The 12,163-nt window shown below is 41.8% G+C and overlaps 1 protein-coding gene across 1 annotated transcript in view; it reads right to left on the bottom strand.

The window, feature by feature from the left end:
* Nucleotides 1-12,163, bottom strand: part of RPTOR (regulatory associated protein of MTOR complex 1) — a 139,157-nt gene that overhangs the window by 45,130 nt on the left and 81,864 nt on the right. The window contains exon 6 of the mRNA XM_072403513.1: nt 10,409-10,468. Coding sequence (XP_072259614.1) covers nt 10,409-10,468 — 60 coding nt within the window. The remainder of the gene's footprint in view (nt 1-10,408; nt 10,469-12,163) is intronic.

A 12,163-nucleotide genomic window follows, 5' to 3' on the forward strand; every position in this document is an offset into this window, starting at 1 on the left:
AATCAGAGCTAGAATTGTCATATCAGGGGATGGGACTTGCATCCCACTTGCAGGGGATGGGAACCAGGAAAATTCTTGTTTGCGACAGAAACATTAAGACAACCATATCTATGGCACCCTTCATTGACGATTTTAGCACGAGGGAAGCCTTGAAATAATTTTCAGATCTTCGGGGAACCCCTTTTATAATTACTATATCCACAGCTCACAGTATATTAGTGTGGTGGTCAGTGGGAAGAATTCTTCTTACATTGCTGGCCATTGGGAAAGCATGTCATCCCTACAGATATTATTATTTAACAGGTTTAACAGCGCTGTACATTAAATAGAGGTTGCAAATGACAGACAGATACAGACAGTGACACAGGAGGAGGAGAGGACCCTGCCTCGAAGGGCTTACAATCTAGGAGATCGGGGAAGTATCATACAATAGGAGGGGGGATATGGCATGGTGGGAAGTAGTGAGGGTTTAACAGACTTCGAAGAAGACAGTTAGGCAAGTTTGAAAAGATGGGTTGAGTGTTGTTTCAAATGAGCAGAAAGTAGGTGCAAGCCAAATAGGATGAGAAAGACCATTCCAGAGAGTCGGGGCAGCTCTAGAAAAGTCTTGGAGACGTGCGTGTGATGAGGTTATGGGTGAGGAAGTCATTAGTAGGCCATTGGAGGAGAGAAGAGAGCGGCTAGATTTTTCTATCAGGTCAGAAAGGTAAGTGGGGCAAGAACTCTGGAGGAACTTGAAGGCAAAGCACAGGAGATGAATTTGATACGAAGGTGAAATGGAAGCCAATTAAAAGAATTACAAAGAGGTGCAGTAGAAGAGGAGCGGTGGGAAGGATGGATGAATCGGGCTGCAGCATTCATGATAGATTGTAGAGAGAATCGGGATAGTGGAATACCAGAGAGGAGGAAGTTACAGTGGTCCAGATGAGAGATAAGAGCGTGTACAAGGAGTTTGGTGGTCTTTGGGGACAGGTAGGGCGGATTTTGGAGATGTTGCACAGATAGCCAAAAGGATCATTGGGGTCTTTTAATCTGACCTGAGAGCCACAAACTGCTCATTGCTCAAGTAAGCCCTAGCAACCTCTGGGGGGACCCCTGAGAAACCCTGACAGATGGGAAGATCATAAGGAATACCTGAAAGAAGACTAGTTTGGGTAATAACCAGAAGGATCACTAGTATGTTTACCATTTCACCCCTAACAAGATTTTATGCTAGCTTTCAGATCTAAATATCTTAAAGCTTCTACTCCGTTTTTTGCATAGATAATCTATTGATCATAACAGGAGGACTTAGTTCATAGTCTTGCACAATCAGAATAAACATTATTTATAACAAACATAGCTTTTACTTTTAGATGAACACGTGCTCTCGAAGCCCTGACTAACTGAGGCGATCAATACTGCCGCCTCTCTCCCGCACTAGAGCTGTGACGGCTCAGGCTTTAGGAGCGGAGAGGTGACGCAGGTCAGTAATACTACACTGGCTAGCACACTTCACTATCACTTCCAGGAAACCCATAGCAGTCACCGTTTTCGGGTATGTGTACATATCATAACTTAACACTTCCAATTATGCTGCAGACAAGACCTTTCCCGAGTCACTGTTTACTTAGTAAACAAGAATTCAATAACACTTGAATTTATAGGTCGCATAATCAATTTGGAGCTCCACTGAAGCCTACAGGGAAAAAAAAAAATCATTGTATGAAGATGAATGCAACTTCCCACCATGAGCTGTTCACACCCGAGAGGCAATTCTGGAAGCTTTGGTACTGGAAACTTACACAGGGTTAGGACTCCTGGCCCTGATGCAGAAATGGACCAGGAGGAGAGGTATCGGTGGCAATTCTGTCTGCATTATTAATATCTTTAGCCCTTTGGACTGCACTGCAAGGAGGGCAACACTACTATTCAATAATGCAGCTTTCTGTGAAAATGGAGGAATATCATATTAAAGGGGGCTGCCCTGTTCCCTACCTTCCTTACCATTCTAGATACAAATTTCACCTGCAGTCTCTGGTGTCTGATGCAACAAACCCTAATTGCCCCACAGTTTGGGGTCCTGTGTTCTCATTCCTATTTCCAGATGGGATTAAGGAGAATGCAAATATATTATCCAAATCTTGAGGAAAGGGCATGCTTAAAGCAGAACTAAAGTCATCAGTGTTGGTGAACTTTTTGCCATATGGACAGCCTAGGCGTTTAATATGGCACACATCCACCTTTTTCTTAGCAGCCTGCAGAGAAGACCAGTCCAGGATCCTGTCACAACCTTATCCCTCGAAGTCGCCATCTTTGCTGCAGATTCTTCTGGGTCTACCACGATCCTCTTCTGCTATATGGGCAGCCACTGATGATCTAGGTTTATTCTCAGTGGTGAAATGGAGTCAGGCTCTACACTGCTAGGTGAATGCCCAATGCAGTCCAATCAAATAACAAAAAGCCACCAGAAGCAGGCAAGAGACACTGTATGTCTCCTTTGCAGCTCTCCAACTCCCCAAAGAGCAAAGTTTTCCTCCCCAATTGATAGTAGAGCTTTTCTTTCCTGGACCACCTCCTGGAGACTTTTATTAACTGGAGTGAAGTTTTCTTTTATTAAATACCTAATGTTTGCTACACTGGGGCAAACTGTTAGATGTAAAAGACTAGAGGGAGTGTTTTTACTTGCCAAAGGTTTTGTATTTCTATTTATCTATTCTTAAGATTTCCTACACAGATGAAAAATTATTAAAATTAATAAACAGTATTTATATAGTGCCAACATATTACGCAGCGCTGTACATTAAATAAGGGTTGCAAATGACAGACAGATAGAGACAGTGACGCAGGAGAAGGAGAGGACCCTGCCCAGAAGAGCTTACAATCTAGGAGGTGGGGGAAGTATCACACATAAGGAGAGGGAAATGGATTGGTGGGTAAGTAGTCAGGGTTTAAGAGACAGATGATGATGATGGGTAGATGAGTCTAAAAAAATTGGGTTCTTTAAATGAGCCGAAAGTAGGAGCAAGGCAAATAGGATGAGGAAGACCATTCCAGAGAGTTGGGGCAGCTCTAGAAAAGCCTGGAAGCAGTGCGTGTGATGAGGTTATGAGTGAGGAAGTCATTCGTAGGTCATTGGAGGAGCGAAGAGAGCAGCTAGGGGAGTATTTTTCTATCAGGTCAGAAAGGTAAGTGGGACAAGAACTGTGGAGGGATTAGAAGGCAAAACTCAGGAGCTTGAATTTTGAAACCAAGGTGAAATGGAAGCTAATTAGGAGAACTACAAAGAGATGCAGCAGAAGAGGAGCGGTGGGAAGGATGGATAAGTCTGGCTGCAGCATTCATAATAGTTTGTAGAGGAGAGAGTGGGGTGAGTGGAATACCAGGGAGGAGGAGGTTACAGTAGTCCAGGCAAGAGATAAGAGTGTGGGAGGGATGGATAAGACCAGATCTCTCACACATTACAGCCAGGAGGGTAACTACCTAAGGTTGAAGAATGCAGTGGTGACCTCTTTCCACACCGACTAGGCAATGAGGAAGCAGTAGAAGACCTTTGCTTGCTCTCCTATACCACTGTCCATTGCTAACATATTTTAATGCAGCGGACCTGATTAACAGCCCTTCCCTTTCCTAGTCTAAGAGGTCATTTATAAAGAAGGGAACACATTGCTTGCCAGAAAAATGGCCCTTTGCTTTCACATAAATAAAAAAAATAAATCATGTTTCCTTTGTTTTGATAAATAGACCAATAAGTGTTGCTGCACAGGGAATTGCAAGAGGCTCAAATTCAAGTATGTGTACTGGTCCCAATAAAAGAAGGACTAAAAGCTTTATAATTTGTGTATTTTATATGCCTAAAGTTTGGCTGTAACTTTCCTAATGAAATGAAAAGCGAAGAGGTGAGAGGGAAAAGGCATGCTCGTCCGTCTAAAAATATGGACTTGAGATAGATATATATAGTAGTATATGTATTTGTATTTATGGACAGTTAGGTCCATAAATATTCGGACAGAGACAACTTTTTTCTATCTTTGGCTCTGTACATTACAACAATTCATTTTAATATAAACAACTCAGATGCAGTTGAACTGCAGACTTTCAGCTTTAATTAAGTGGGTTGAACAAAAAAATTTGTATAAATGTTAGGAACTAAAGGCTTTTTTTAACACAATCACTTCATTTCAGGGGCTCAAGAGTAATTGGACAAATTAAAAAGCTGAAAGTAAAATGTTCATTTCTAATACTTGGTTGAAAACCCTTTGCTGGCAATGACAGCCTGTAGTCTTGAACTCATGGACATCACCAGATGCTGGGTTTCCTCCTTTTTATTGCTCGGCCAGGCATTTACTGCAGCGGCTTTCAGTTGTGGGCCTTTCTGTCCGAAGTTTAGTCTTCAACAGTTGTAGTGCAATGCATGCTCAATTGGGTTCAGATCAGGTGACTGGCTTAGCCATTCAAAAATATTCCACTTCTTTGCTTTAATAAACTCCTGCTTTGGCTGTATGTTTTGGGTCATTGTCCATCTGTATTATTAAACGCCTCCCAATCAATGTGATTGCATTTAGCTGGATTTGAGCAGACAGTTTGTCTCTGAACACCTCAGAATTAATTCGGCTGCTTCTGTCCTGTGTCAAATCATGGATAAACACTAGTGTCCCAGTGCCATGGCAGCCATGCACACCCAAGCTATCACACTGCCTCCGCCATGTTTTACAGATGATGTTGGTATGCTTTGGATCATGAGCTCTTCCACGCCTTCTCCATACTTTTTTCTTGCCATCATTCTGGTAAAGGTTGATCTTGGTTTCATCTGTCCAAAGAATGTTCTAGAACTGTGCTGGCTTTTTTAGATGTTTTTGAGCAACGTCCAATGTAGGCCTTTCTATAGAAGCTTGCACCTTGTAGTGCACCCTCTGTATTTACTTTCTTTTATTTTAGACTTGGATATCGCTACGCCTACCTTCTGGGGAGTGTTGTTCACTTGGTTGACTGTTGTAAAGGAGTTTTTCTGCACCACGGAAATGATTCTGCCATCATCCACCACTGTTGTCTTCCATGGACGTCCAGGTCCTTTGGCGTTGCTGAGTTTACCAGTGCTTTGTTTCTTTCTCATGATGTACACTCCTAATACTGTAGCAATTTCTTGGATAGTTTTTTTTCTGTTTTACAGCTTAAGGATGGCTGTTTCACCTGCATGGAGAGCTGCTTTGACCACATACAAGCGCACCCCCCCCCCCTCCCCCCCCAATCAACTCCAGGCCTTTCATCTGCTTAATTGATAATGACATAACGAAGGAATTGCCCACACCAGCCCATTAAATAACCTTTGAGTCAATTGTCCAAGTACTTTTGAGCCCCTGAAATGAAGTCATTGTGTTCTCCTACATCATTATCAGAGGCTGCATATTATATGTCTCATCTTCAGCTGTGGATATTGACGGAATATGTATATGATCACAACACTGCTGCAAAACCCTGCGCTGTGCTAGACTGCAGAGACTTGACAATGCAGAGGATATCCCTAACTGTTACACAAAAGACACACTGCAGCGCTGCAGGCAAAGCCAGGCAGAGGAAGAGAACAATGTATGCAGACACAATGTTCCATTGACACTGTCTGAAATATAAAAATTCTCCTAAATCACAAAAGGGACAAGTTCCTGAAATGCAACCCCTTCCTATGATGTTTGCAGAAAATTTCAAGGACATCAAACAAAGGTGTGCAAGGTCCTAATTTTTTTTTGAGCAGCTTCAGTCTGAGTAGAAAAGCCTCCTCCTCGAAGATCTCCAATCAGCGAAGAATTGATAGAAGAGTTTTAGTTACAACTCAGCAGGGGTGCTTGTAAGACCCCGGAAAAGGTCAATGCACATCCTAAATTGGCCTGTTTACCTGCCATTGCATTATGAATCCATAAAGAATCCTAGAAGGTCATTAGAGTGTATTTTCTAAAGGCCTGTGCTGTGCATGTTCCTCTCTTTGCTTCCTGGACCACCATTAAAAATGTATGGTTAGAATTTCAATGATGGCTTAATTGTAAGACTACAAGGTTGCAACCGGTGTATTTTGGAAATCCTGCATCACACACAGAAATGCCCAGACTACAAAGAGGAAAGTGCACTACAGCGACGGATTGTGTTTTTCCTAAAGCCTAGAATGTAATTTTTTGGCCAGAGCTATGCTTTAACACCGAGCAAACCTCGCTGACATTACGCATTCACAATTTCGGGTGAATCTCTTAAATTTTGTATACCGAGCTGGATATAATGAGACCGCAATCTGCATCCAATTTTCTCCCAGCAGTAACTCATGCATGCCTAGAAGCTACGCATTATTCATTTTAACCAATTACTTTCACATTAATAGCGTTAGTCATAGCTGCGCACAATCGTGTCATCCAATGCAGGGCTTTTCTTTAATTATGGGATAATCTGGTATTACTGTGAACAGATAAAGGAAAAAAAATAACTATACAGTAATTAATTCTGGAATTTACCCTCCCACCAATCTCTGTACCGCTATTGCAGTTGTCAAACATGAAACAAATAGTAGTTCATTATTCAGTAACATCCTCGAGGTCTAACATCCTCAAGGCAGCAATGGTGGGAATTTCTTTCCATGAAATGAAAAAATGCCACTAAGCATCTCCATAAAGCTTATGCAGGAATGAAGAGACATGTAGTATAAGTATATTCTAGAAAAAAATGTAATATATTGCAGATTACCAGATTCTTGTGATGGCTGCATTTGTTTCATTTTTTTTCTCCCTTTATTTTTACCTGGTGATTTTGCCAGTAACCCATCTCCTGTTGTAGGGTGACAACTGAAGTCACACTTTGTAAATTCGTGATGCAGGCGGGTGGTTATTGCAGAAAGGGGCAGGTGATGCCCTTTCTGCAATACCTGTTCACATTTGCTGAGTGTTTCGCAAGTGGTTGACAGGAAAACCCAGCATTTCTAGGAAGGAGGACGGCGGGGCCCTGCGACATAACAGGGATACATGAGAAGTGTAAGTTTAGTTTTGCTTTAGGACAGGGCTACCAACACCTCACATTATCCACAATATATGTGGGAGATGTTGTGCAGCCTTCAGGGATAATTGTAAAAAATGTTTGCACCGGAAGATATTAACTGATAGGATTTTTGGCAGGAGAAGTAGGATTTTTTTTGCACTACAAAAAAAATAAACAATTTTATTGCAACAATAAACAGACTAAAAGAGGCAAAATAAAGTCCATTGTTAGATTAGGTTAGCTCCTTTTACCTGGGCACAACACCTGGCTGCTTTGAATAGTTCCAGTGACCATAGAGGGGCCAGCCTTCACCTGCCTACAGGTTCTTACTACACTGATTCAAAGGAAAATACTAATGGGAATATAAAAAGTAATAAAAGAGAAAAAATTGCTTATGTATCTTGCAAAAATACTACTCCAGGATCTCCAAGTGCTGCTCATGCGACCAAAAGCCTAGGCATCTGATCACATGATTTCTGCTGATAAAGTTCTGCCCACTTGAGCAGCTTTAAGTTAAAACATGAGCACAGGCAAGCTTAATTAAAATTAGTAAATTAGCTGTAGCGTGTATGTCTGTCGCCTGGACGTTAGATTGTAAGCTCTTTAGCAAAGGCACTGATGTAAATAGTTCTCTGTAAAGGACTACAGAGAAAAAAAGGTGTGTGCCGGAGTTTAATAGTTCTCAGAAAATGGTGTTTCACTTTAACAAAGAGTAAACCATTTATCAGAAGATTATCTCAGCAAAAAGGGGGTTAAGCGAGCTCTGGATTATCGCCCAGTGCGGAATATGAATAATTACTCACCGCCCCTCCGCTCGCGGACGTCTCTAATTAATCTGAACCTGCTGTGTCTCCAGAGATGGACTCCTCTAAAACCAATTATATCTTTTCTTGTTTGCCTTTGGGCCTTGGACAGGGAAAGGTTGTCTAATGAACACAAGGTGAATGCGTCCTGTGCTAGCGCCCCGACCTGTTTCTGATTGGTATTTAGCAAAGGGACCCTAGCCTTCTTATAAAAACCAAAAAATGAGCAAATCTCAGGTTTATTAGACGAAGGATTTGTTGAATTGGAAATTACCAGTACATAGCAAATAATGCTGTAAACTCTGATGACATTCAGGAAGAATTTTTTTATGTCCATCCCTTTATTTATAGTGGTTTATATTTTTGATCCAGGAGAGAGATGTCATGTGGCCCGCCAACTTGGACACCCATCTCCATTCCCCCAACACCAAGCCCAGTCAATCAATTGTGGCTTTAGTTTGCATTGTACTTAGAAACAAGATTTCTTTATACATACTTAATTTTTTCAATAAAAAAGCAAGAAAACCAGCTAGCCATACACTAATGAGGTGTGCAGGATACTTGTTATGCCTTCTTTTGTATGCTATCAAACACAACAGTAGCTAAAAGCAATCACTGGTTAAAAAAAAAAGAAAACAAAAAGTAGCATAGGGGTTCAAAGAACAAAGAGCTGTCAATTAGAATTCAAATGTTGCTTCCTGACTTGCAGCTTGCCAGCTTTCCCCATCCATTAATAAGCTGAAGCAGCGTCTAGGCAACGTACGCTATTATGGCTGCTCTGTGCCCCCCATTTATTGTTATGGTGGCTGGCTTATCCAAAAGCCCCATTGGGCCACCCCAAGCCAGATGGTTGGAGTTAAAAAGACATGCCATGCGTTATGAGAGAATAAAAATTCTTAAAGGCAAATACATTTGCGTTTAACGTGTATGTAACACTGTTATTTGTCCCTTCCCTCAGGCACGTTGTTTTGGCGTCACCTTTGATTCTGCCCTCCCATATACTGCCCATATTCCAAACTCCTTGTACACACTCCTATCATCTCTCGCCTGGACTACTGTAACTTCCTCCTCTCTGGTATTCCACTAACCCGACTCTCTCCTCTACAATCTAATATGAATGCTGCAGTCAGACTCATCCATCCTTCCCACCGCTCCTCTTGTGCTGCATCTCTTTGCAGTTCTCTTCATTGGCTTCCATTTCACCTAAGAATCAAATTAATCTCCTGTTCTTTGCCTTCAAATCCCTCCACAGTTCTTGTCCCACGTACCTTTCTGACCTGGTAAAAAAAATACTCCCCTACCCGCTCTCTTCGCTCCATTTAATGGCCTACTAATGACTTCCTCACTTAAAACCTCATCACACGCATGGTTCCAAGACTTTTCTAGAGCTGCCCCAACTCTCTTGAATGGTCTTCCTCGTCCTATTCGTCTTGCTCCCACTCAAAACCCATTTTTTCACACTTGTCTACCCATCTTTCTGTCTTTTGAAACTGTCACTTCTTCCAACCACTACATATCTCCCTATTGTGTGTTATTCCTCCCACCTCCTAGATTGTAAGCTTTTCAGGGCAGGGTCCTCTCCTTCTGTGTCACTGTCTGTATTAGTCTGTCATTTGCAAACCCTATTTAATGTACAGCGCTGCATAATATGTTGGTGCTATATAAATCCTGTTTAATAATAATAATATTAAAAATATGGCAAACCCGACGATTCGCCTCAAACCTAAAGTATGGTGGTGAACCTTACCCTGAGCTGTGGCTCATTTGGCACGAGACTGGGATGTTAAATGTAAATCAGGGGATGAACAGTACATTTTATTGGGGGATTTTATTTAATGTATAGCCAGAACAACTGCTTTCATGTCTATGACAATATTGAAACATAAGTAAAGTCAGCCTGGTGCTAGTGATGTCATTGGCAGCATCGGGCAGCACGGTGCCTCAGTGGTTAGCACCCTGGCCTTTGCAGCACTAGGTCCCAGGTTCTCGGCCAAGACACTATCTGCATGGAGTTTGCAGGTTCTCCCAGTGTCTGCGTGGGTTTCCTCCGGGTACTCCGGTTTCCTCCCACATCCCAAAAACATGCATTGAGATAAATTGGCATTCCTCTAAAATTGGTATAAATGATATATGACCATGGTAGGGACATTAGACTGTGAGCCCCTTTGAGGGACAGCTAGTGACACAACTATGGACTTTGTACAGCGCTGTGTAATATGATGGCGCTATATAAATACTGTGTAATAATAATAATAATAATAATAATAATAATAATAATAATAAAAGATAACCCCCTGGTCTTAGAACATGCAAGAGGCAAACAGTCTGGCACACACTACTGGGACTTTGCAGCACTTGTGGGTAATACTAAAGTTTGGCTCTGTGCTAGAACATTCCAAATATCACAGAACACAGCGACTGAGTCTCCTAAACAGCGGGCACTGGGTTAAGAAGAGTGTGATGAAGGGAAAATGTAAATCAGGGAACAAGTAAAGTCATTCTATGAATGGATCAATACATGAAAAATTCAACAGGGAGAATGAGAAAATTGCAAAACAGCATGGAGACTTACAAGGGAACTGAAGTGCACAGATCAAATTCAAGAATTAACTTACTTTTCAATGAGGTCCAAAGTGACACCAGGCACCAGCTTCACACTCTTCTGCATGCAAAACCTACAACAGGAAAGGTGAATTTAGTGTACTTCATTTAAATCAACAGAGAACTACAAGAAACAGATATGAAAGAACATGGCATAAGTCTCTTTCTTTTAAACATTGCAGAAAATTTTTAGCAGTATTCTGCAAAATGGTAGCCTCCTGCATCAGGGCAGCAGTCCCCGGTAGCCTCCTGAAACAGGGACGCAGCATCTTGTAGCCTCTAGATTGTAAGCTCTTCTGGGAAGAGTCCACTCCTCCTTCTGTGTCACTGTTTGTATCTGTCATTTGCAACGTCTATTTAATGTACAGAATATTATGTTGGTGCTATATACTTTTAATTATTATTAAAAATAATAGCCTCCTGCAATAGAGCGGCAGCCCCTGGTAGCCTCCAATCTGATAACACTTTTATAAAATAGCTATGGGGTTAAAGTAGGTATTAGGTATGGCTCCAGGTGCTGGATATAAGTGGGTGCAAAGTCTTTTGTGGTACGGTTGCATGACAAGGACTGGGTATACACAGAGCAGACTAAGCGGAGCTTTACTGCACCCAGCCGTGTCTGGGGAAGTTTTATTTTCTATTGGGATGTGGAGGTTGACTGCACAGGGCTTTCCAGTAAGTAATGAACAACGCAGGTGACAAAGGAGAAGCATTATGAAAATGAAGAATAGGGAAAGCAGTGAGCAGAACCTTATATTACAAGGCACTCTGAAACTCACTCCTCTACTGTAGATTGTGATCAATGAATTCCTGGCAGGTTTTTCATACGGCTGAATAATGCCGGGTAAAACAGACACGTTATGGAGTGTGATGTACATGAGTCTCCATATAAATCAGTTCCTCAGCTGAGCCAAGATGTTTGTCTGGGCTTATAGATGTTTGATTAAGGCTGAGCTGTGGTTTCATTACCGCAGGCCGTTGCTGGAAGCAGACAGTTGCACGCCGCTACCTAGCCTCGCTTGCGATACACAATCAGCAAAAGGTCTCCTCATCCCTCATTCAGGGACTTGTGAAACAAAAATGATTAACCCATCAATACTAAAGAAAACATGAAACTTCTGATCCATGACTGTTTTGTGGGTTCATTAAACATCCTAAAGGAGATTTAAAAAAAAAAGTATCACTGGCATTCGAAAAGTGCTACACATTACATTATGTCCATTACTAGTTTTAATTTAAAGCACTTCTAAACATGGAAAATTTCCGCATGCGCAGTGGGATCGGCACATTTTTTCCCAATCCACGTCACCCCTTCTCGGATCAGGTGACACAGGAAAAAGAAAACGGAGAGAAGATGTCAGCACCTGGGCGCTCCCTCGAGAACCGATGACAGAAACCTTGTTTTTGTTTTGGGTTTACTTCCACTTTAGGTACATGTAAAACCCTTTCCTTTGCCAACGCATGGTGTATAAAAAATACTTACTTTCCCCTATTGTTTCATTCTTTGCTGCATGTTGGTGCTGGATATTTCCTGCAGTTTTCTGTAGCCATTTCCAGCCTTGCAAGAACCCCAATGATGGCAGGATGGCATTTCTCAGGATGTGTTTCCCACTATTGCAACACTCATTATGTGGTCATTGCCCACTATTGCAATACAGGGCAATGACCATAAAATGAGAGTCAGCAAGGCTGCTCAAAGTTTTAAAAACCTCCCCAGGATCTATGCCTGCTGCATCCCCCACTCTAATCAAAGTACTGGCGATGCACTA

This window comes from Pyxicephalus adspersus, chromosome 3 (genome assembly GCF_032062135.1).
Source record: "Pyxicephalus adspersus chromosome 3, UCB_Pads_2.0, whole genome shotgun sequence".
Taxonomy (NCBI): domain Eukaryota; kingdom Metazoa; phylum Chordata; class Amphibia; order Anura; family Pyxicephalidae; genus Pyxicephalus; species Pyxicephalus adspersus.